The sequence below is a fragment of the Salmo salar genome, chromosome ssa23, assembly GCF_905237065.1.
Source record: "Salmo salar chromosome ssa23, Ssal_v3.1, whole genome shotgun sequence".
NCBI lineage: Eukaryota > Metazoa > Chordata > Actinopteri > Salmoniformes > Salmonidae > Salmo > Salmo salar.
The window spans coordinates 14,186,485-14,212,323 of NC_059464.1; the positions used below are offsets into that span (position 1 = coordinate 14,186,485).

A 25,839-nucleotide genomic window follows, 5' to 3' on the forward strand; every position below is an offset into this window, starting at 1 on the left:
TGTATGTGCTTTTTACCTTCTATGGGTGTGTTCTTTTACTCTCTTACTCAATTGCTAGTATATCCTTGATCAGGTTTAACCAATATTTCGCTTAGATCTCAATATTAGCTAGTTTACACTGGTAGTGCAGATACCCAATGACGTTTCGGACAAAGTCACTGAGGACTTAACAATTCCTAGGTGGCTTCTACATCCAATTCCTATCTTCCAATTGCATAGAATACTACCTATATCAGGGTTCTCTACACAAAATTCTAAAGACAGGTCACCAGGTTAGAATGCCCAATCAGATCTAGAGCTCAATGTCCAAACCACACAAGAATCATAAAAATATTTCTCTGAATGTAACCCAGACGTCAATTCCCCAAATCCGTGAATAAAGATTTACTGACCTTCGTCTTCTAGGCTGGGAAAAGCAATGTAGGTTGGATCCCGTCACCGTCTCTGTCGATCTTAGATATATGTTATGGAACCCCAATTTCAGGGGACAGGTCTTTAATTTACGGGTCGATGACCCGCCCGTGCACGGTTTTCGGTGTGTTACCTTAGGAAGACAGGGACAGATTTTTGGATCCGGCTCGAAGGACCAATTGCTATGAGAATTATGTTCTCAATGTTCATAAACTGAACTTCAATTAAAATACTCCGTCTGCAACTCAGAGTTAATAAAGTTCTGGTTTAAATAAAACAGACAGAATTCCCAGCTTACAATAGTCAAGAATGTTTATTCACGAGGGCGCTCTGTAGTTCATATACAAAGACATCAATTATATACCAGGCTTCTTATTTATGCACACACATACACACGAACATTAAGGAGAGTTAGTTATCTTCTTCCCCAGAACTCTCAACACTGTAGAGCATTACCCAGCCAACAGTTTCATTCCTCTGAGATTAGGGAAACCTTGAGGGGTACTCCCTCTCATATCATAAACCCTCAGAGTTCAAGCTAGGGCAGGTCAACCACAGTTTAACGGTTCTTGGTGTTTACTTAACACACACACCAACATTCCTCTCTTCCCCAGTCCAACCTAGTTAGATTTATGCTGAACATTTTAGTTACTCATTATACAGGCTACATAACATTTACATTTACGTCATTTAGCAGACGCTCTTATCCAGAGCGACTTACAAATAAACCATATCACTAATAATTAGGTTTCAGGGTGGAATTATTTAATCATTCTCTTTAAACATCGAAGAATTTCTATCAGCTAGTGATAATGCCTGTTTGTTTTTTGGGGGGTTTTTTACATGCAAAATGACTTGTAGATCAATGACTGTCAACACAATGACATGCTTAGTTCGACACTGAAGAAGGAGACGCAGTTTTCACAAAGATTAGATATTTTTGGAGCTGATGCATATCGGTGAATTGTTACATCTCTAATTGATTGTGATATTGATTTATTAATCAGGTGAGAAGCAGGCAGCCACCCACGTGTCCTTGGACCAGGAGTTTGACCGGGACCTAGCTGCCATGTGGCAGGACCTCGAGGAACAGGTGGTTGCCGCCGCAAAACGTGGGGTCGTTCCAGCAACGTTTCAACCCACCCAGTGCTGCCTGAACAGTCAGACGGACAACCTCCGCTTCCCACTTGCTGTTGTGGAGGGTAACTACACTAGCACTCCTGTCTCTCATCCCTCCTCCTTTTAGCACGGCTTTCTTTTCTTTTCTTATCCCACTCCCTCATCTCTCTCTTTCTTCTATTCAACTATACGTCTGATAGCTTGATAGTTAGCCCACTCAGACAACCCTTCACCTACAACCACACGCACATTATAAATAGTATTGATTTCACTATCCTCACATACAGTGCCTTTAGGAAAGTAATCAGACACCTTGACTTTTAACACATTTTTTCCCTCATCAATCTACACACAATACCCCATAATGACAAAGCAAAAACAGTTTTCTGTCCTTTTTTGCAGATGTACACTATCGTTCAAAAGTTTGGGGTCATTTAGAAATGTTCTTGTTTTTGAAAGAAAATCACTTTTTTTTGTTGTCCATTAAATTAACATCAAATTGTTCAGAAATACAATGTAGACAATGTTGTAAATGACTTGTAGCTGGAAACAGCTGTTTTTTTAATGGAATATCTACATAGCCGTACAGAGGCCCATTATCAGCAACCATCACTCCTGTGTTCCAATGGCACGTTGTGTTAGCTAATCCAAGTTTATCATTTTAAAGGCTAATTGATCATTAGAAAATCCTTTTGCAATTATGTTAGCACAGCTGAAAACTTGTTCTGATTAAAGGAGGAAGAAAACTGGCCTTATTTTGACTATTTGAGTAACTGGAGCATTAGCATTTGTGGGTTCGATAACAAAATGGCCAGAAACAAAGACCTTTCTGCAGAAACTCGTCAGTCTATTCTTGTTCTGAGAAATGGAGGCCCCGCTGCACAACTGAGCAAGAAGACAAGTATGTTGGACTGTCTAGTTTGAGAAACAGACGCCTCACAAGTCCTCAACTGGCAGCTTCATTAAATAGTACCCGCAAAACACAAGTCTCAACGTCAGCTGTGAAGAGGCGACTCCAGCACTCTGGTCTCAAACCTGAAAAACTTTCTAAAAACCAGAGTTCCCTTTCTCATTATGGGGTATATTGTGTAGATTGACAATTTTAGTAATTTAATACATTTTAGAAGTTGTCTGTTCTCATCCTGCTCCCTTCCTCTTGTCTCTTCCTTTCGCCACTACCTCGCTATCCCTTTCGCTGCTACCTCCCTCGCCCGGCCCCGCGTCGCTCGGCGCTCGGCCAACCCGGCGCTCGGCCAACCCGGCGCTCGGCCAACCCGGCGCTCGGCCAACCCGGCGCTCGGCCAACCCGCGGGCGCTCGGCCAACCCGTCGCTCGGCCAACCCGTCGCTCGGGCGCTCGGCCAACCCGTCGCTCGGCCAACCCGTCGCTCGGCCAACCCGTCGCTCGGGCGCTCCCCCAACCCGCCCCTCGCCGCTCCCCCTACCCGCCCTCGCCTCGCCGCTCCCCCTACGCCTCGCCGCTCCTCGTCGCTCTGCTCCTCGTTGCTCCGCCACTCGTCGCTCCCTCGCTCCGCCTCTTGTCTCTCACTCCGCCGCTCGCCCTACCCGCCGCTCGCCCTACCCGCCCCTCGTCGCTCTGCCCCTCGTCGCTCTGCCCCTCGTCGCTCTGCCCCTTGTCACTCGCCTCGCCGCTCCCCCTACCCGCCGCTCCCCTACCCGCCCCTTGCCGCTCGCCCTACCCGCCGCTCGCCCTACCCGCCCCTCGTCACTCCGCCCCTCGTCACTCGCCTCTGTTGCTCGCTCTACCCGCCCCTCGTCGCTCGCGCGTTCTCTCGCTCTGCCCCTCGTCGTTCGCTCACCGCTCGCGCATTCTCTCGCTCTGCCCCTCGTCGCTCGCTCTAACCTCGTCGCTCACTCAATCTGCCCCTCGTTTCTCTTTCTCTCTCTTTCTAGAACCCATCATAGTTGAGGTGGTGTTCCGGAACCCTCTGAAGGTTCCACTGGTTCTCTCTGACCTCTCGCTGCTCTGGAAGTTCACATTCAAAGACTTCAATCGACCGCAACCGCAGGAAGACTCGGTCGGAGATGCTGTGGCCATCAGCAACGAGAAGGAGGCCAGCGTTCCCAGGGTAAGAGTGTGTTTTACCTTTGGTCTTTGAGGCTACAGTGCTGTAAGAGCAGGGTCGTATCATAAGTACACACTGAAACAAAAACACCTTTTTATTATTGGATAAGTCCCTCAGTTTGTTTGTTCTCTTTCGTTTGGTGCCTGTTGAATATAGCCCTACTATTCTTAAATCGGCTCATGTCTGCAAATGTCATCAGCAGGCTCATTTAACCTCTACTTTTTACAATCCCTCTTGCTGCAGACCCCACAGAAAGATGACGTCATTGCCACAGAAGTCATCCCAGAGTTCTACCTGAGCCCTGAGGAGACGAAATTGGTAAGCTGACTTTTATGATTCTCTAGTTCTCTCTTCTTGCTGTCTTTCCCCTCTCTCGCCCTAATTCTCTCTGTCCGACCCACAGTCTCTTCTTTTTCTTCTTAAAAGTCTTTATCAATTTCTTCTCTTTCTGATTCCTCTGTTTCCTCCCTCAGGCTCGTCTGAAGCTGCTGCCCCACCAGACAGGTCAGCTCAACATCCTGGGTCTAGTCTATAACCTGGCCTCTACCTCCTCTACTGGAGACACTACTATCAACAGCACCGCAGCCTCACAGAGCGAAGGTAACATACACATGGTCATGCAGTCACACACACAGTGAAACCAGTACTATAATTAAACAATAAGGCCCGAGGGTGTGTGGTATATTGCCAATATACCATGGCTGAGGGCTGTACTTAGCACAGCTTACACGGAGTGCCTGGATACAGACCTTAGCTGTGGTATATTGGCCATATACCACAAACCCCCGAGGTGCCTTATTGCTATTATAAACTGGTTACCAATGTAACTAGACCAGTAAATAGTAATTTTCTGTCATTCGCGAGGAATAGGATCTGATATACCACGGCTTTCAACCAATTAGCATTCAGGGCTTGAACCACCTGGTTTATAATCTTGTTTTGGTCCCTCTCACCTGAGCGTTGTGGTTGCGGTCCTCTCAACAGGTCCCTCAGCGGCAGAGGGGACATCAGTTCGTGGTCGACAGGACCTAGAGATCCAGGGACCGCGGTTGAACCAGACCAAAGAGGAGAAGACCTCAGTTAGCCACGGTCCTGACCGACGTCTTGACCCCACCATCACTCCTCCCATGCCCCTGCTAGAGGTATTCTCAATTCCAAATCAACCCTTAGCCCCTTGATCTCTAGGTCCCTACTCACTGGACACTTCTGTAGATCTGAGAGGATTGGATTGGTGGAAGTAATTATTAGATTCACAGGAATGGCTAGGGGGTGAATGTTTGATTCAGGGCTCGTCCTTTATCCTCTGCTGTCTGCCCTTCTCTTTCCCTGTATGACTGTTTTCACACCAGTGATGTGAATTGGTCTATGGTAGATTTCATCTACTTTTTTCCCCCATCTACTTTTTCAATTTCTGAGATGTATTACCATTTAGATTGAACTGGGCAGTATATGAGTAATTATGGGATGGATTCAGACTAGTCTATATTCAAATGACTGGCAGCCAAGTCCCTCCCTATCACTGCTTTATTTATCTGCCAATCTCCTGAGAAGGACTGTTACACTGTAACTGGTCACACACTAACTAACCTCTCTCTGTCCCCATTTCTCTATCACCATCCCACCCCTCTTCCCCCCCCCCCCAGGTATTCTTCCTCCAGTTCCCTACTGCCCTGCTATGTGGTGAGATCAGGAAGGCTTACGTGGAGTTCTGTAACGTGAGTCGCGTTACCCTGTGTGGTCTGCGGGTGGCGTCCACGCACCCAGACTTCTTTACCTTTGGAAGCTCCTCCTTAGCCACACCTCTCACCCCCCTCAGCCCCACCTCTTTTGAAAACTGCTCCGCCTACAAGACCCTGGCCACACCCCCTGGCGCCACACCCGGGTCCGTTGCCGCGGTGACACTGGTTTCAGAGGGGGACTTTGGGTCAGGGATAGGGTTGAGGGGAGGAGGAGTGGCCGGCACGGGGGGTAAAGGGATAACGGAGATCCCTCTAGGAGAGGGGACACTAAAGCCTGGAGAATCTACCCAGCTGCCCCTGTGGCTGAGAGGACCAGACCAGGAAGGAGTCCACGAGATCCACTTCCTGTTCTACTACGAGAGCGCTGAGCAGGGAGGCAAGATCAGGTAGGATATTCACTACACAAGCCAAGATCAGGTATGGGAGTTATTCAAGAACAAAGTATGATACACACTACATACTGAAAAGCCACATTAGAACAGCCATTGAAGCAGGGGAGAGAAACCAAATCAGGTAGGGGAGAGCGAAAGAGCATCCTTTCATAATCCGATAGGGCAGAGTTATTCAAGAGAGAAACCTGTTACTCATCGCACATTAGGCCTACACCAGCCATCCAGAAAGGGGAGAGAGAGCTGCCTGTTAACCTCTCTAGGGTAGGGGGCAGTATTTGCACGGCCGGATAAAAACGTACCCGATTTTAATCTGGTTATTACTACTGCCCAGAAACTAGAATATGCATATAATTGTTTGATTTGGATAGAAAACACCCTAAAGTTTCTAAAACTGTTTGAATGGTGTCTGTGAGTATAACAGAACTCATATGGCAGGCAAAAACCTGAGAAGATTCCTTACAGGAAGTGCCCTCTCTGACCATTTATTGGCCTTCCACACTCTCTTTATTGAAAACTGAGGATCTCTGCTGTAACGTGACACTTCCTACGGCTCCCATAGGCTCTCAGAAGGCGGCAAAACGTTGAATGATGCCTTTGCAGGCCATGGCTGAAAAACAGTAGCGCATTTGGATAGTGGTCGATCAGAGAACAATGAGACTGGGGGTGTGTGCACGAGCCAACACCATGTTTTTATTTTTCGTCTTTGAACGAAAACAGGGTTTCCCGATCGGAATATTATCGCTTTTTTACGAGAAAAATCGCATAAAAATTGATTTTAAACAGCGGTTGACATGCTTCGAAGTATGGTAATGGAATATGTCACGAAACGCGTCGGGCGCGTCACCCTTCGTCACCCTTCGGATAGTGTCTTGAACGCACGAACAAAACAGAGGATATTTGAACATAACTATGGATTATTTTGAACCAAACCAACATTTGTTATTGAAGTAGAAGTCCTGGGAGTGCATTCTGACGAAGAACAACAAAGGTAATCCAATTTTTCTTATAGTAAATCTGATTTTGGTGAGGTCCAAACTTGGTGGGTGTCAAAATAGCTAGCCCGTGATGGCTGGGCTATCTACTCAGAATATTGCAAAATGTGCTTTTGCCGAAAAGCTATTTTAAAATCGGACATAGCGATTGCATAAAGGAGTTCTGTATCTATAATTCTTAAAATAATTATGTTTTTTGTGAACGTTTATCATGAGTAATTTAGTAAATTCACCGGAAGTGTTCGGTGGGTATGCTAGTTCTGAACAAAACATGCTAATGTAAAAAGCTGGTTTTTGAAAGGCTTTACAACGAAAGCAAAACATTAGATTATGTCAGCAGAGTACCAAGCCAGAAATAATCAGACACCCATTTTTCAAGCTAGCATATAATGTCACAAAAACCCAGAAGACAGCTAAATGCAGTACTAACCTTTGATGATCTTCATCAGATGACAACCCTAGGGCATTATGTTATACAATACATGCATGTTTTGTTCAATCAAGTTCATATTTATATCAAAAACCAGCTTTTTACATTAGCATGTGACGTTCAGAACTAGCATACCCCCCGCAAACTTCCGGAGGAATTCGCTAACATTTTACTAAATTACTCACGATAAACGTTCACAAAAAGCATAACAATTATTTTAAGAATTATAGATACAGACCTCCTCTATGCACTCGATATGTCTGATTTTAAAATAGCTTTTTGGTGAAAGTACATTTTGCAATATTCTAAGTACATAGCCCAGGCATCACGGGCTAGCTATTTAGACACCCGGCAAGTTTAGCACTCACCATAATCATATTTACTATTATAAAAGTTTGATTACCTTTTGTTGTCTTCGTCAGAATGCACTCCCAGGACTGCTACTTCAATAACAAATGTTGGTTTGGTCCAAAATAATCCATCGTTATATCCGAATAGCGGCGTTTTGTTCGTGCGTCCCAGACACTATCTGAAATGGTAAATCAGGGTCGTGCGCATGGCGCAATTCGTGACAAAAAAAATCTAAATATTCCATTACCGTACTTCGAAGCATGTCAACCGCTGTTTAAAATCCATTTTTATGCCATTTTTCTCGTAAAAAGCGATAATATTCCGACCGGGAATGTCCATTTAGCTAAACTGAGGAAAGTAAACAAAGCTTTCGGTCGACGGGCACGAGCCTGAGTCTCACAGTACTGTAACCAGCCACTACCCAAACGCGCTACTTTTTTTCAGCCAGAGCCTGCAAAGCCACGATTCCGCTTTTTGCCGCCTTCTGAGACCCTATGGCAGCCGTAGGAAGTGTCACGGGACAGCTAAGATCCTCACTCTTCAATAAACAGAGACAAAAAGAACGACACCTTGTCAGACAGGCCACTTCCTGCCTGAAACCTTGTCAGGTTTTTGCCTGCCAAATGAGTTCTGTTATACTCACAGACACCATTCAAACAGTTTTAGAAACTTTAGGGTGTTTTCTATCCATATGTAATAAGTATATGCATATTCTAGTTACTGGGTAGGAGTGGTAACCAGATTAAATCGGGTACGTTTTTATCCAGCCGTGCCAATACTGCCCCCTAGCCCTAACAGGTTAAATGATAAAATTATATGATTTAAGTAAAAAAAAAAAAAATATTACATTAGTCTCTTTCAGTGGTAATTTCGCACATTTTAGAGCAAATATTCTGTTGAGTGGACTTGATGGGTGTAATCAAGCAGTAGAAAACGTACGATGAGTACCGGCCAAACTTAAGCACTGCCTGAAGCATATTGTGTATCATTTCAATACAGGTGTGTATTTCTAAGTGGTTCTTGGAATCATTGTTCTTCCTCTGTCAACCATGGTTACCTGCAAGGAAACGCGTGCCGTCGTTATTGCTTTGCACAAAAGGGCTTCACAGGCAAGGATATTGCTACCAGTAAGCTTGCACCTGAATCAACCATTTATCGGAACTTCAAGGAGAGCGGTTCAATTGTTGTGAAGAAAACTTCAGGGTGCCCAAGAAAGTCCAGCAAGCGCCAGGACCGTCTCCTGAAGTTGATTCAGTTGCGGGATCGGGGTACCACCAGTACAGAGCTTGCTCAGGAATGGTAGCAGGCAGGTGAGAGTGCATTTGCACGCACAGTGAGGCGAAGACTTTTGGAGGATGGCCTGGTGTCAAGAAGGGCAGCAAAGAAGTCACTTCTTTCCAGGAAAAACATCAGGGACAGACTGATATTCTGCAAAAGGTACAGGGATTGGACTGCTGAGGACTGGGGTACAGTCATTTTCTCTGACGAATCCCCTTTACGATTGTTTGGGGCATCCGGGAAAAGCTTGTCCGGAGAAGACGAGGTGAGCGCTACCATCAGTCCTGTTTCATGCAAACAGTAAAGCATCCCGAGACCATTCCTGTGTGGGGTTGCTTCTCAGCCAAGGGAGTGGGTTCACTCACAAATTTGCCTAAGAACACAGCCATGAATAAAGAATGGTACCAACACATCCTTCAAGAGCAACTTCTCCTAACCATCCAGGAACAGTTTGGTGACGAACAATGCATTTTCCAGCATGATGGAGCACCTTGCCATAAGGCAAAAGTGATAACTAAGTGGCTCGGGGAACAAAACATCAATTTTTGGGTCCATGGCCAGGAAACTCCCCAGACCTTAATCCCATTGAGAACTTGTGGTCAATCCTCGAGGCGGGTGGACAAACAAACCCACAAATTCTGACGAACTCCAAGCATTGATTATGCAAGAATGGGCTGCCATCAGTCAGGATGTGGCCCAGAAGTAAATTGACAGCATGCCAGGACGGATTGCAAAGGTCTTGAAAAAGAAGGCCCTGCGAATATTGACTTTTTTTTAATGTTGCTCCTTTGCACCCCAGTATCTCTACTTGCACATTCATCTTCTGCACATCTACCATTCCAGTGTTTAATAGCTGAATTTTAATTATTTGGACACTACGGCCTATTTATTGCCTTACCTCCCTAATCTTACCTAATTTGCACACACTGTATATAGATTTTTTTCTGTTGTGTTATTGACTGTACGTCTGTTTATTCCATGTGTAACTCTGTGTCGCACTGCTTTGCATTATCTTGGCCAGGTCGCAGTTGTAAATGAGAACTTGTTCTCAACTGGTTCAATAAAGGTGAAATAAAATAAAAAATTAGCTCATTGGAGATCAAATTGGGGCACTTTTGAAAAGCCACTTTAGAAAGTAATACTTTTTTCTCCTCATAAAGGACCTTTCACATCTTACAGAATGTGCCTGATCATCTGTTTAAATTAAATTGTTTACTTTTAACTTGGTTTCCGTAGTTTCAATTATGGTGAGCCTGCTGCATTACTAAGCATGATGATTATGAGCTGGAAATGCATTACATGAACTCAATCTCTTTCCTCATCTCTTGTTCCCTCCACCCATTTCTCTTTTTAACATCCCTCCATCTAACTTCTGCTCTCCTTCTGTCACTCCACTCACGTTCTCTGCTTTCCTCCATCTCAAACCCCTCTCTCTCCCCCTCCTTACCCCCCTGCCCCTTCTCTCTATTTCCCTCCCCCTCTCTCTCTCACCCCCCCAGTCACAGGGTGTTGCGTCACACAGTATTTATTTGTGCCAGTCGTTCGCTGTCTGTTCGGGCCACAGCTTGCCGTAGTAACACACTGCCTGAGGAGGAGGAGGAGGAGAGGAACGGCAGCATGCTGGTCTTTGTTGACGTGGAGAACATCAACTCGGTGAGCTCAACAGGCATGCGCACACAAGCATGCTATATATACACACACACTAACACGTTCCATTGTAATACTCATACACACACATACTATTTCAGTCTCTCTCTATTTCAGTCACACAATCACTCGCAGTTAAGCTGATTTTTGATGGAACATTGTTATTCAAGGTTCCGCTTTTGTGTTCTGTACAGGCATGCTGATGTAAAGATTTGATGTACACATGAATGTTATGACAGACATTGATGTTCAATGTGTTGACTTTAAATGCTGGTCGTTATGATACGTATTCGCGCTCTCTCTTTCTACAGAGCGAGGCTGGGGTGCGTGAGTTTCACATTGCACAAGTCTCTAGCAGCAGTAAACAGTGGAGACTACACAAGTGTATAAACCCAGCAGAAGACAAAGGTTTGTCCCTATTTGCTTTCCGTAGCCCTCTCAGAAGGGACTACAAATAGTCTTAACCTCATTTACAGGATGACTGACATTTCGGTCTCAGCTTTTGATTTGTGCATTTCCATTCAAAGATGTTTGACTTAAGAAGTTTGTTTGTGGCGTTTAAATCTTTTCTCTCAATTATTTAGCTCGGTGTCTTTCCGTTATATCATTTGGAAGGATTTGATTTAGGTTTTTGTGTTGCTGAGGAGTCTATCACTAGGTGATATGCTGTCTGTGGAAACTAAGTCATTTCCTAGTTAGCAATGTGGCAGCAGGCAGACTGGCTTAGGAACGTTTCACTTCATCCACTGGTTTGGTTTGTTGGGTTGTGTTGCATAGCTGTTAAGTTCATTAGATAGATGCCTTTTGGTGGTTTGATCAGTGAGGTTCACTTGTTTGGAGGGTGGCTACCTTGATTGGGCTATCTAGTTTATTTAATTTATCCTTTGTTTAACTAGGCAAGTAAGAACAAATTCTTATTTACAATGACTGCCTATCCCGACCAAACCCGGACGACACTGGGCCAATTGTGCGCCGCCCTATGGGACCCCCAATCACTGCCGGATGTGATGCAGCCTGGATTTGAACCAGGTACTGCAGTGATGCCTCTTGCACTGAGATGCAGTGTCTTAGACTACTGCGCAACTTGGGAGCCCTTCATTTGGTAGGGTAGGGTACTGAATATTCTATGCTCCTAAGTCGCAGATCATTTTAGAATCACATTTTAGTCATTTAATAGACAGTCTTATCCAGAGGGGCTTACAATTGGTGTCTTTTTATGCTATCCTATAGTTATGCGAGCGCCCCCCATTCAGCCACAAGCGTTAGTGAGGTGGGTACTGTTGGGCGATTAGGCCTAGCTCGCAGTCGGCATTCCAATTCATCCCGAAGGTGTTCGATTGGGTTGAGGTCAGGGCTCTATGCAGGCCAGTTAAGTTTTTCCACACAGATCTCGACAAACCATTTCTGTTTGGACCTGGCTTTGTGCACGGGGGTCTGGGGCTGTTTTTCATGTTTCGGGCTAGGCCCCTTAGTTCTAGTGAAGCAAAACCTTAACGCTATAGCATACAATGACATTCTAGATCATTCTGTGCTTCCAACATTGTGGCAACAGTTTGGGGAAGACCCTTTCCTGATTCAGCATGACCCGTTCCAGTAAAGGACCTTGTGAAGATGCTGGAGGAAACGGGTACAAATATCTTTTTCCACAGTAAAATGAGTCCTATATCGACATAACCTGAAAGGCCGCTCAGCAAGGAAGAAGCCACTACGCCAAAACCGCAATAAAAAAGCCAGACTACGATTTGCAACTGCACATGGGGACATGAATAGTACTTTTTGGAGAAATGTCCTCTGGTCTGAGGAAACAAAAATGGAACTGTTTGGCCATAATGACCATTGTTATGTTTGGAGGAAAAGGGGGGTAGCTTGCAAGCTGAAGAACACCATCCCAACCGTGAAGCACGGGGGTGGCAGCATCATGTTGTGGGTGTGCTTTGCTGCAAGAGGGACTGGTGCACTTCACAAAATAGATGGCATCATGAGGTAGGGAAAGGTAGGGAAATTATGTGGATATATTGAAGCAACATCAAAAGACATCAGTCAGGAAGTTAAAGCTTGGTCGCAAATGGGTCTTCCAAATGGACAATGACCCCAAGCATACTTCCAAAGTTGTGGAAAAATGGCTTAAGGGCAACAAAGTCAAGGTATTGGAGTGGCCATCACAAAGCCCTGACCTCAATCCTATAGAAAATGTGTGGGTAGAACTGAAAAAGCGTGTGCGAGCAAGGAGGCCTACAAACCTGACTCAGTTACACCAGCTCTGTCAGGAGGAATGGGCCAAAATTCACCCATCTTATTGTGGGAAGCTTGTGGAAGGCTACCCAAAACATTTGACCCAAGTTAAACAATTTAACGACAATGCTACCGAATACTAATTGAGTGTATGTAAACTTCTGACCCACTGGGAATGACATGAAAGAAATAAATCATTCTCTACTATTATTCTGACATTTCACATTCTTAAAATAAAGTGGTGATCCTAACTGACCTAAGACAGGGAATTTTTACTAGGATTAAATGTCAGGAATTGTCAAACTGAGGTGTATGTAAACTTACGACTTCAACTGTGTGTGTCACTACTGCGCTTCATCACTCGCCGCTCCTGTTCTGTGAGCTTATTTGTCCTACCACTTTGTGGCTGAGCCATTGTTTCTCCTAGACATTTCCACTTCACAATAACAGCACTTACAGTTGACCAGGGCATCTCTAGCAGGGCAGAAATTTTACCAATTGACTTGTTGGAAAGTTGGCATACTATGATGGTGCCACGTTGAAAGTCACTGAGCTCTTCAGTAAGGCCATTCTACTGCTGATGTTTGTCTATGGAGTTGGCATGACTGTGTGCTCGATTTTAAACACCTGTCAGCAACAGGTGTGGCTGAAATGGCAGAAACCACAAATTTGAAGGGGTGTCCACACTTTTGTGTCTGTGTGTGTGTATATATAGTGTACCTTGATTCAGATCCAGCTCATGTTATTCAGCTCTCTGCGAGGCTGGTTAAACTATCCCCGTGGGAACCAGCTTCATGACTGATGACCAGTGGCGTGGTCGGTGGCCAGGACACATAGCAGAGTGAACTTTTAGCCACTCCCTAGTTCAGTGTGTTATATTATAGTTCCAGGAATCACCACACACACCACAGGGATGGCATGTCTGGATGTCGGTCACTTTGCTCATTTTTGCTCTGTTATCACACATGGAATTGTGGCAAAGTGACCAGAACAGAGTGGGAAAGAGACCCCCCCCAGCACAGTAGACTTGCCCCCATAACATTACACAGTCACATTTAATCAGAATGGCTATCTGTGGGTGTTATTCTTCCTCAATTGTGTGTGTGTGTGTGTGTGTGTGTGTGTGTGTGTGTGTGTGTGTGGCGTGCAGACAGCTGCCAGTACGTGTGCTACGCCGCACTGCTGACGTGCTAATTAGCCACAGCAGGATGACTCGATAACGCACACAGTCATTAGCCGCACTCCTCTGCCAATACTATCTCTTATCCTTTCCTCCCCCTTTTTCCATTGTTCTCTCTCTTCCTTTCTCTGTTCCTCTGCGATCATACTAGTTCACAGCCTGTGGCTGGAGTGCAAGTGCTCGTTGGCTACATACAATACATTTAGCTACATCATGTTTTCCTTCTATAATAGTAATTGCTGTTTGTTAATAGGGATGGGAATTGCCAAGGACCTCACATTATGATATTATCACAACACTTAGGTGCCGATATGTAATGAGATTCTCACGTTTCTATATGTATTGCGATTCAATACTGCAATTTGATGTTCCAAACATATTGCTCACTATGTCTGCTGTAGAGAGACTTCTACTTCAGGGGTAGTAGAAGTGATGAAAACATGTTGGTTCGCTAGAAAAAAAGTGGACAAGCTATAGGATGAAAAAAATAAAGTATTGACGCAGGTACAGCTGACCAACAGTAGCAGATATAGATATAGATATAGATATAGATATAGATATAAATATATATATATATATATATATATATATATATAGATATATCTATCCATCTCAATTATTATTTTTTTGCTCATATATACACATGAGCAAAAAATGTCCATTAAAATGTTATATGTATATTTTTTTGCTTTTCTATCAAAAACAAGGACATTTCAAAATACACACACACACTACCGTTCAAAAGTTTGGGGTCACTTAGAAATGTCTAAATAAATCAGTGTCACAAGCAAAGCACCCCCTCCATGCTTCATGGTGGGAACCACACATGCGGAGATCATCCGTTCACCTACTTTGCCTCTCACAAAGACACAGCGGTTGGAACCAAAAGTCTCAAATTTGGACTAAACAGACCAAAGGACAGATTCCACCATAATGTCCATTGCTTGTGTTTCTTCGACCAAGCAAATCTCTACTACTTATTGGTGTCCTTTAGTGGTTTCTTTGCAGCAATTTGACCATGAAGGCCTAATTCTCGCAGTCTCGTCTGAACAGTTGATGTTGAGATGTGTCTGCTACTTTAACTCTGAAGCATTTTTTTGGGCTGCAATTTCTGAGTTTGGTAACTGTAATGAACTTATCCTCTGCAGCAGAGGTAATCTCTGGATCTTCCTTTCCTGTGGCGGTCCTCATGAGAGCCAGTTTCATAGCGCTTGATGGTTTTTGCGACTGCACTTGAAGAAACTTTCAAAAGTTATGGAAACTTTTTGAAATTTCCGTATTGACTGATCTTCATGCCTTAAAGTAATGGACCGTCGTTTCTCTTTGCTTATTTGAGCTGTTATTGCCATTTTTAATATGGACTTGGTCTTTTACCAAATAGTGCTATCTTCTGTATACCCCCCTACCTAGTCACAAAACATCTGATTGGCTCAAACGCATTAAGAAGGAAAGAAAATCCACAAATTAACTTTTATGAAGCCACACCTGTTATTTGAAATGCATTCCAGGTGACTACCTCATGAAGCTGGTTGAGACAATTCCAATAATGTTCCGGATTGACTGACCTACATATGGGCTTGGTCTTTCACCAAGTAGGGCTATCTTCTGTAAACCACTCCTACCTTGTCACAACTGATTGGTTCAAACGCATTAAGAAGGAAAGAAATTCCACAAATTAACTTTTAACAAGGCACACCTGTTAATTGAAATACATTCCAGGTGACTACCTCCATTAAGCAGGTTGTGGAAATGCCAAGAGTGTGCAAAGCTGTCATCAAGGCAAAGGGTGGATACTATGATAAATCTAAAATTTTAAATATATTTTGATTTAGCACCTCTTTTGGTTACTACATGATTCCATGTGTGTTATTTCACAGTTTTGATGTATTCACTATTATTCTACAATGTAGAAAATATAAAAAATAATAACCCTGGAATGAGTAGGTGTCCAAAACAGGAACACCTTCCTAATATTGAGTTGACAGCCTCAATTTGTCAGGGCATGGACTCTAGAAGGTGTCAAAAGCATTCCAAAGGGATTCTGGCCAATGTTGACCAGTGCTTCCCACAGTTGTCAAGTTGACTGGATGTCCTTTGGGTGGTGGACCGTTCTTGATACACACAAGAAACTGTTGAGCATGAAAACCCCAGCAGCGTTGCCGTTCTTGACATACTCACTGGATTAAATAGGTAACATCAATAAGGGATCATAGCTTTAACCTGGTCAGTCTGTCATGGAAAGAGAGTGTTCCTAATGTTTCATTGTGTGTGTAAACAAAAGTTTTTTACAAATCGATACTTCGAGTTAAATATCATTATGTCTAAAAATAATAACTTGATAAGTAACTTGTTTCCCCCCCACCACTATTTGTTAATCACACACACATATCCGTGGGCTTAGAACACAAATCGCGCACACACTATCCACTTAGAACAACTGAGCTGCAGATGGCCCATAATGGTAGTTAGTGAGCTGAAAAGAACATCAATGTGTTAGAACATTAGATGGCTTTTATAGCTTTGTGTGTGCGCATGCAGGGAGAGCAGCCAACCTGTTAGCTCTCTGAATCATCACCCACTCTTAGACTTTAATTGGTTAACTTAACAATTGACATTTAAAATATGCTCTTTGTTAGCAGTGAAGAGAGCTGGCCTTGTCCGATACAGAGCTAAATCATTTATTAGCATGCCTTCAGACAGTCCAAGGGTGCGTTTTTCTTTTTTTTTAACTAGGCAAGTCCGTTAAGAACAAATTCTTATTTACAATGACGGCCTACCAAAAGGAAAAAGGCCTCCAGCGGGGACGGGGGCTGGGGTTAAAAATATATGACAAAACTCACATCACGACAAGCGAGACAACACAAGACTACATAAAGAGACTTAAGACGACAACAACACCATGGCAACAACCCATGACAACACAGCATGGTAGCAACAACATGGCAGCAGCACAAAGCATGGTACAAACATTAGTGGGCACAGATAACAGCACAAAGGGCAAGAAGGTAGAGACAACAATACATGACGCAAAGCAGCCAAAACTGTCAGTAAGTGTCCATGATTTGAGTCTTTGAATTAAGACATTGAGGTAAAACTGTCCAGTTTGAGTGTTTTGTCGCAGCTCATTCCAGTCGCTGGATGCAGCCAACTGAAAAGACGAGCGACCCAGTGATGTCTGTGCTTTATTTAACAGAATGTGATTGGCAGAACGGGTTTTGTATGTGGAGGATGAGGGTTGCAGTAAATATCTCAGTGAGGCCTAAGAGGCTTTTATAAATGAGCATCAACCAGTGGTTCTTGCAACTGGTATGTAGAGATGACCAGTTTACAGAGGAGTATAGAGTGCAGTGATGTGTCCTATAAGGAGCATTGGTGGCAATTCTGATGGCCGAATGGTAAAGAACATCTAGCCGCTCGAGAGCACCCTTACCTGCCGATCTATAATTTATGTCTCTGTAATCTAGCATGGGTAGGATGGTCATCTGAATCAGGGTTAGTTTGGCAGCTGGAGTGAAAGAGGAGCGATTAAAGGAAACCAAGTCTAGGTTTAACTTTAGCCTGCAGCTTTGATATGTGCTGAGAGAAGGACAGTGTACCGTCAAGCCATACTCCCAAGTACTTGTATGAGGTGACTACCTAAAGCTCTAAACCCTCAGAGGTAGTAATCAAACCTGTGGGGAGAGGGGCATTCTTCTTACCAAACCACATTACCTTTGTTTTGGAGGTGTTCAGAACAAGGTTAAGCGTAGAGAAAGCTTGTTGGACATTAATATAAATGGATGAGAGAGCTTCCTACTGCCTGAGCTATGTTGATGTAAATTGAGAAGAGCGTGGGCCTTAGGATCGTGCATTGGGGTACACCCTTGGTGACAGGCAGTGGCTGAGACAGCAGCTGCTCTGACTTCATACACTGCACTCTTTGAGAGCGGTAGTTAGCAAACCAGGCCAAAGATCCCTCAGGGACACCAATACTCCTTAGCCGGCCCTCAAGAATGTAAGGGGTTTTGGCCAAGTCAATAGAAATAGCAGCACAACATTGCTTAGAATCAAGGGCAATGGTGACATTGAGGACTTTTGAGGTTGCAGTGACACATGCATAACCTGAGTGGAAACCAGATTGCATACCAGAGAGAATACTGTAGACATCAAGAAAGCAAGTCAATTGATTATTGACAAGTTTTTCCAACACCTTTGGTAAACAGGGCAAAATAGAAATAGGCCTGTAACAGTTAGGATCAGCTTGATCTCCCCCTTTAAATAAAGGATGAGCTGTGGCTACCTTCCAAGCAATGGGAACCTCCCCAGAGAGGAGAGACGGGCTTGGCGATTGTAGGGGCAGCAACCGAAAAGAAGAAATTGTTTTTTGGGGGGTCAAATTTAAGGAGCTCCTCTAGCACCTCGGACTCACTGACCGCCTGCAGGGAGAAACTTTGTAGCAGGGCAGGGGAAAAAGAGAGAGGAGCATCAGAGCTAGTCGCATTAGAAGGGGTGGGAGATGAGGAAATGTTGGACAGGCAAGGAGGCATGGCTGAGTCAAATAGGAATCCTGACTTAATGAAGTGATTTAAAAAGCTCTGCCATGTGCTTCTTGTCAGTAACAACCACATCAACATTAAGGGACATGGGCAGCTGTGAGGACGAGGATCTATTCTCCAGGTCTTTAATTGTTTTCCAGAACTTCTTTGGGTTAGACCCACAGAGAGAACTGCTCCTTAAAGTAACTAACGTTGGCCTTCCAGATAGTCTTAAGTGCACTTATTTCTCATTTGCTTGAATGAGAGCCAGTCAGCCTGAGTGTGTGCCGAGCCTTTCACCAAATGCAATTCTTGAGGTGGAGTAACTCTGCTAGATCACGGTCGTGCCAGGGGCTGAACCTGTTTTTAATTCTCATTTTCTTTATGGAGGCGTGTTTGTTAACAATATCACTGAAAATATCAAAAAGAAGGTTCAAGTGTCTTCGGCAGAAGGGATCAAGCTGATTCCATACCTATTTACAGAGGCCAGGTCATAAAGGAAAGCATACTCATTAGTTTTTAGCAAGCGTCTGTGACAAATCAGGACAGGTCGTTTCACTGAGCAGCCATTACGAACACAGGCTGTAAAACAGTGATCACTAAGATCATTACAGAAAACACCAGACTGATACCTCTCAGGATAATTTGTGAGGATAACATTGAGGAGAGTAGCCTTTTCTGAGTGTTTTGAGTCATACCTTGTGGGATTGGTAAACTGAGAAAGATTTAGGGAGTCCCATTGCTTTAGCACTTGGTCACGTGGTTTAAGCATGTCCCAGTTTAGATCACCTAGCAGGACAAATTCAGACTTAGTGTAAGGGGCCAGGAGAGGGCTTAGGGCATATAGGGTACAGGCCAGTGCTGATGGAGGACGATAACACCCAGCAACTGTCAACAAAGAGCTATTTGAAAATGTAATGCTTAAATCCAGCAAATTGTTTGGGGCCAGACTGGGTGGAAACAACCAAGCACTAAAGGTGATCCTTGGTAAAGATTGCCACTCCCCCACCTTTGGAAGATCTGTCTTGCCAAAAAAGGTTATAACCAGCAAGGTTAACATCAGTATTCAACTCTTTCTAAACCACGTCTCAGTAATGACCAGCACATCTGGACTGTAGCTGTGAACCCACACTTTCAATTGATCCATTTAGGTAAGGGAAGACCCCCATAAAATGGACAAATGAATGGCAACTTATTGACATTGGGCTAACCATATACACAATTGCAAATGCCACTCAAATGGACGGCAGTTCATCAAAACCAAGTGTAATAAACCAAATATCCCATAGGGGGTGAGCCCGCTCCACCATAGATTTTCATATGGGAAATGGTCACAACGTCAGGTCCCAATTATACATATGTAGTAACCGTATGGACATACATTTGTCTTATTTTATTGAGTTTGTCCATAAGGCCTATGTTTAGTCCATTGGCCATATATGATCATAGGAAGTCGCCGAACCCAAAACTCAGTGAACCATGTCCAAATGGCATAAGAAATGTCCCAATGAGATAGAGATATATATCTCTATCTCTCTCTCTCATATATATATATATATATATATATATATATATATATATATATATATATATACTGCTCAAAAAAATAAAGGGAACACTTAAACAACACAATGTAATTCCAAGTCAATCACACTTCTGTGAAATCAAACTGTCCACTTAGGAAGCAACACTGATTGACAATAAATTTCACATGCTGTTATGCAAATGGAATAGACAACAGGTGGAAATTATAGGTTAATTAGCAAGACACCCCCAATAAAGGAGTGGTTCTGCAGGTGGGGACCACAGACCACTTCTCAGTTCCTATGCTTCCTGGCTGATGTTTTGGTCACTTTTGAATGCTGGTGGTGCTTTCACTCTAGTGGTAGCATGAGACTGAGTCTACAACCCACACAAGTGGCTCAGGTAGTGCAGCTCATCCAGGATGGCACATCAATGCGAGCTGTGGCAAGAAGGTTTGCTGTGTCTGTCAGCGTAGTGTCCAGAGCATGGAGGCGCTACCAGGAGACAGGCCAGTACATCAGGAGACGTGGAGGAGGCCGTAGGAGGGCAACAACCCAGCAGCAGGACCGCTACCCCCGCCTTTGTGCAAGGAGGAGCAGGAGGAGCACTGCAAAATGACCGCCAGCAGGCCACAAATGTGCATGTGTCTGCTCAAACGGTCAGAAACAGACTCCATGAGGGTGGTATGAGGGCCCAACTTCCACAGGTGGGGGTTGTGCTTACAGCCCAACATCGTGCAGGACGTTTGGCATTTGCCAGAGAACACCAAGATTGGCAAATTCGCCACTGGCGCCCTGTGCTCTTCACAGATGAAAGCAGGTTCACACTGAGCACGTGACAGACGTGACAGAGTCTGGAGACGCCGTGGAGAACGTTCTGCTGCCTGCAACATCCTCCAGCATGACCGGTTTGGAGGTGGGTCAGTCATGGTGTGGGGTGGCATTTCTTTGGGGGGCCGCACAGCCCTCCATGTGCTCGCCAGAGGTAACCTGACTGCCATTAGGTACCGAGATGAGATCCTCAGACCCCTTGTGAGACCATATGCTGGTGCGGTTGGCCCTGGGTTCCTCCTAATGCAAGACAATGCTAGACCTCATGTGGTTGGAGTGTGTCAGCAGTTCCTGCAAGAGGAAGGCATTGATGCTATGGACTGGCCCGCCGTTCCCCAGACCTGAATCCAATTGAGCACATCTGGGACATCATGTCTCGCTCCATTCACCAACGCCACATTGCACCACAGACTGTCCAGGAGTTGGCGGATGCTTTAGTCCAGGTCTCGGAGGAGATCCCTCAGGAGACCATCCTCCACCTCATCAGGAGCATGCCCAGGCGTTGTAGGGAGGTCATACAGGCACGTGGAGGCCACACACACTACTGAGCCTCATTTTGACTTGTTTTATTTTTATCAACCTCCATGGGTTGATAAATTGGATTTCCATTGATTATTTTTGTGTGATTTTGTTGTCAGCACATTCAATTATGTAAAGAAAAAAGTATTTAATAAGATAATTTCTTTCATTCAGATCTAGGATGTGTTGTTTAAGTGTTCCCTTTATTTTTTTGAGCAGTATATATAAGCCCTGAATCAACCTAGGTCTATTTGTCAATAGAAAGTAAGAATTTCTCATTGATGTTGATTCAGCATGTCCATTTCATAATGGGTAGTCCTTATGGACATACATTAGCGATGGACACTGTGAACTTGCAGAAGAGCATACTCACACTGACAATATAGCATATATGTAATGGACACTGTCCAATCGCTTGTTGGTGTTGATTTCAGCCTGTCCATTTGGTGATGGAAAATCCCTCATTAAATACATTGGAAATGGACAAATGTAAACTGTCCATTTGCGATGTCTTACAATGGGCGTTTACCATCACGAATTGGACATGCTCTAATATACTGCAGAAATGCCCCATTGACTGGCTCGTTGAAGTCGGGATGGCCGAGCAGTGATAATGGTTCCTTTCCATCGCTCGTTGGTCTTGATTTCAGCCTTTCCATTTGATGGTGATAAATCCCTCATTAAATACATTGGAAATGTACACTGCCAATATATTATACTGCCATCAGTCAATAAGATATCATACTGACACCAAATTTATACATACTGACACCAAACTCACTTTGTCCAACTCTTTTAGAAGCCAACTATCACGCATTTCAGAGCCGGCCCCCTTCTGTTTAAACCATTAAATAAATAAAAAACAGTTACATTCGAGCTGCATGTCCAGTTCTGACATTGAGTAGGCCTAGCTGAGACGACCCCGAGTTTCGTCTCGATAGGTCATTCGGAGACCGAGCAGCGGCCTTCATTAGTGCTGAAAATGCACTTTTTTTTGGCCGTTGCTATGGGGTCCCTGAAAGAACTATCGGACAAACATTAGGGTCTGTCTTTATGGGCCGAGGCGGTTTCAATGCACCTAGTCTTGTGATTCTGGGACGTTTCTAAATGTTGTCATTTTTGCAATGTTCAAAATGAATTGAAGTTATTGCAAATTGTTGAGGCTGTTTCTCGGCCTGAGAACCTCCTAGAGCCACACAACTCACCGTGCACTACCGACTTAAGCCCTAGAACAGGTTTATAAAGTTTCAGAGCTCTAGGTCAGTTTTTTTTACGGTTCGAACGCCGGTAACTATTGCAGGCTCTGTGTGTCTAAGTCCCACACTGTGTCACTCCTGTGTGTGTGTGTGTGTACAGAAAATCACGTAGTGCTCCGAAACCCGCCTGAATGGATTCGCCTTAACGCCGCAACTGGATCTAACTTTTTTGAAGAAAAAACAACTTTTTGTTTAACTATCATCAATTGGACGTTGTACGATTCCTCGTAAATTATGATAGATAAATGGCTGGTTCTATTTTTCCTTACACTGTAGGTTTATGTACTTTGACGTGAAGCAGTCAAATTAGCACTGTATAACCGTTTTCAATCTTTAATCCCAGAAAATGGGCATTAACTCAAAGCGTTGAGGCCTCGACGCCATCTTGTTTCTGGGATAAAAGTACATTTGGCCAAACCTGTGCTCACCGGGTTTCGTCTTAGAAGTCTTTTCTGTGTACGAGAAATGGCCATGTCCGTTTGGTGATGTTTTGTCCATTTGCCATAAGCAGCCAGTCGCCATCTGGTGGAAATTTCCAGTAGAGCAGAACATTTTCCAAAAATGTAACATTTTATAACGCGGAAACCAAATGTCCGAGACTTCATTTGATGACTTCCTGGAAGACTGGGCCCTGGGGGATGACCTGGGGCTGTCGGCCTATTTTAATAACACCCGTGGACGTTTATGGGACCGTACATTTGCAAAATGGAGATCCTCATCGATCATATGGGAAATGCCACTCGCGTCCCTTATGTAGGTAATAAGCTTCTAGTGTTAACGTGCAGAAAACCCAGGCTTTTACGAGAGCAGAATCAGTGAAGCAGATATCAGAGCACAAGTCAGAATTGTGGCTAGCAACAGTAGATGGGTCAGGGTGTGTACATGCACATTTCCAGATATCATCAATAGTAATACAATCAAGGCATGGCAGAGGACCGGGAGAGCTCTGCGGTATTGATTTATGACATTTGAATGTGCATTCGATAGCAACAAGATCATATTATACATCAGGTAACATGAATACAAAGCCGGCGAGAGGTGGTTAGAATAGCATGGGAGGCCAAAAGTCTGTATAACCAATAGAGTCAAGAGTCCCGAGTGTGGGAACAAACAGTCTGTCCCACGGTTGGGTAAAGAAAGTTTGTAGTCAAAGCATGCAGGAGGCAAATAGCAAAATGCACAAGAAAAAAATAACTATTGGGGGCTGCCATTGTAAGTTCAGAGTTACTCGCCCCAACGGTGCCTATGTGCTGGAGGTGAGCAAAAGCTCGGAGGAGAGGGGGGAGTGTGGTGGGGGTACCTGTACCAGGACAGACTTTGAACAGATCACCAGGTGGAATCCAAGCAGCAGCGCAGCAGGCAACTGGAGTAGGTGTTACACCCACTTGGGAAAAGCTTTTATTTCTGGAGGCAGATTTCTTGTATTACCTTTTCTTTCAGCTGATGGTCTCTGAACAGCAGGAGGGGGCTTCCATGCCCCTGGATTTGGGTGGGGTAGCCTGCCATTTGTTGGGCCTCATGCTTCGACACCTCACTTCACACCTCAGTGCTAATTGAAGTTGTATCTGGTCTGTCTCAGTTCCAGGTTGGATGGTGTCCTTGGTAGTATTAATCCTTCCAGGTAAAGTTGTCCAAAATTAGGTTGTAGGTTTGGAGTTTTGATCTTGAGGGAAGGTTTTGCTGTGGGGGGTAGCATCATGTCCCTCCTGAAAAAATCCAAGTTTAAAACATGTTGGAAAATGTGAGAACTCACATGCAGCTGTCTATCTCTCTCTCTCCCCATCACTGTGTATATATAGCTGTGCATATGTAGTGTGTGTCATGATCATGATACTTTGATAGTTGTTCTTAGAGGCTTTGAGTTACTGTAAGAATGCTGTTCAAGAGTGTTTGTTAGAGTTCAGAGAGGGAGAGGAAGGTCTTTTCTTTCATCCTCCTCTTGTCATTCCAGACTGCAAACTCACCAGCAGAGAGAGAGGAAAGCTGTGCTTCAGAGCAACACGATGCAAACCCCTGCAAGGTAACATGACACGCATGCATCACACACACTACCAGCAATATCAGTCAAAATGGAGAGTCTCTTTTCTCTCTAATGCCTGTTTTTAACTTATGTTTTTCAGTTCCTTTGAAGGCAGTAGAGAAATACACATTTGCAGACCTGAGCCTTGGGAATGAACTGGTATGTGGAGGAAACACATTGTTATCTGTGAATGTCAATGCTGTCGTGTTATTGCGGGGCCTTCCCTGTAGCTCAGTTGATAGAGCATGGTGTTTGCAATGCCAGGGTTGTTGGTTCGTTTCCCACGGGGGGCCAGCACAGGAAAAAAAAAATAACATGTATGAAATTGTATGAAATGTATGTATTCACTACTGTAAGTCGCTCTGGATAAGAGCGTCTGCTAAATGACAAAAATGTAAATGTATTGTTGTGAATGCATTATGAAAAAGAAAATAAACAATATCAGCCTTTCCCTTCCTCTCTATGTCTGGTCTCCTCTCCTCAGATCATCACCTCCACCACTCCATGTGCAGATTTCTTCTTCCGGAGGTGTCAGCCCTTGGAGTCTCTGAGACCTCCCGTTGCCATGGAGACACAGGGGAGACATTCCAGGAGTCAGGGGGTGGGGCATGGGGGTGGGGCCAAGGATATAGCGGGCGTGGTCAGGAAGTGCAACGAGGTGGACCTCGACATCATCATCCTCTGGAAGGTAAAACCACAGAATTAAAGGGACTCTTACCATTACTAAACTCACCAAAAAAAGAAACGTCCCTTTTTCAGGACCCTGTCTTTCAAAGATAATTCGTAAAAATCCAAATAACTTCACAGATCTTCATTGTAAAGGGTTTAAACACTGTTTCCCATGCTTGTTCAATGAACCATAAACAATTAATGAACATGCACCGGTGGAACGGTCGTTAAGACACCAACAGCTTACAGACGGTAGGCAATTAACGTCACAGTTATGAAAACACTAAAGAGGCCTTTGTACTGACTCTGGAAAAATACCAAAAGAAAGATTCCCAGGGTCCCTGCTCATCTATGTGAATGTGCCTTAGGCATGCTGCAAGGAGGCATGGGGACTGCAGATGTGGCCAGGGCAATACATTGCAATATCCCTACTGTGAGATGCCTAAGACAGCACTACAGGGAGACAGGACGGACAGCTGATTGTTCTCGCAGTGGCAGACCACGTGTAACAACACCTGCACAGGATCGGTATATCCGAACATCACACCTGCGGGACAGGTACAGGATGGCAACAACAACTGCCCGAGTTACACCAGGAATGCACAATCCCTCCATTAGTGTTCAGACTGTCCGCAATAGGCTGAGAGCGG

The 25,839-nt window shown here is 44.3% G+C and overlaps 1 protein-coding gene and 1 long non-coding RNA gene across 4 annotated transcripts in view; one reads left to right on the plus strand and one right to left on the minus strand.

Annotated features, from left to right (window-relative positions):
- Positions 1-660, minus strand: part of LOC106584196 (uncharacterized) — a 31,509-nt gene extending 30,849 nt beyond the window's left edge. Inside the window, exon 1 of the long non-coding RNA XR_001323709.2 lies at positions 393-660. This is a non-coding gene — a long non-coding RNA (uncharacterized lncRNA). The remainder of the gene's footprint in view (positions 1-392) is intronic.
- The window catches only part of LOC106584195 (trafficking protein particle complex subunit 8), a 105,975-nt gene that overhangs the window by 62,022 nt on the left and 18,114 nt on the right, over positions 1-25,839 (plus strand). For all 3 annotated transcript variants that reach the window (XM_014169189.2, XM_014169191.2, XM_014169190.2), the window contains 11 exons: positions 1,419-1,613; positions 3,444-3,619; positions 3,860-3,934; positions 4,090-4,216; positions 4,601-4,758; positions 5,260-5,741; positions 10,298-10,451; positions 10,757-10,853; positions 24,452-24,520; positions 24,621-24,679; positions 25,005-25,208. In XM_014169189.2, coding sequence (XP_014024664.1) covers positions 1,419-1,613; positions 3,444-3,619; positions 3,860-3,934; positions 4,090-4,216; positions 4,601-4,758; positions 5,260-5,741; positions 10,298-10,451; positions 10,757-10,853; positions 24,452-24,520; positions 24,621-24,679; positions 25,005-25,208 — 1,796 coding nt within the window. The remainder of the gene's footprint in view (positions 1-1,418; positions 1,614-3,443; positions 3,620-3,859; positions 3,935-4,089; positions 4,217-4,600; positions 4,759-5,259; positions 5,742-10,297; positions 10,452-10,756; positions 10,854-24,451; positions 24,521-24,620; positions 24,680-25,004; positions 25,209-25,839) is intronic.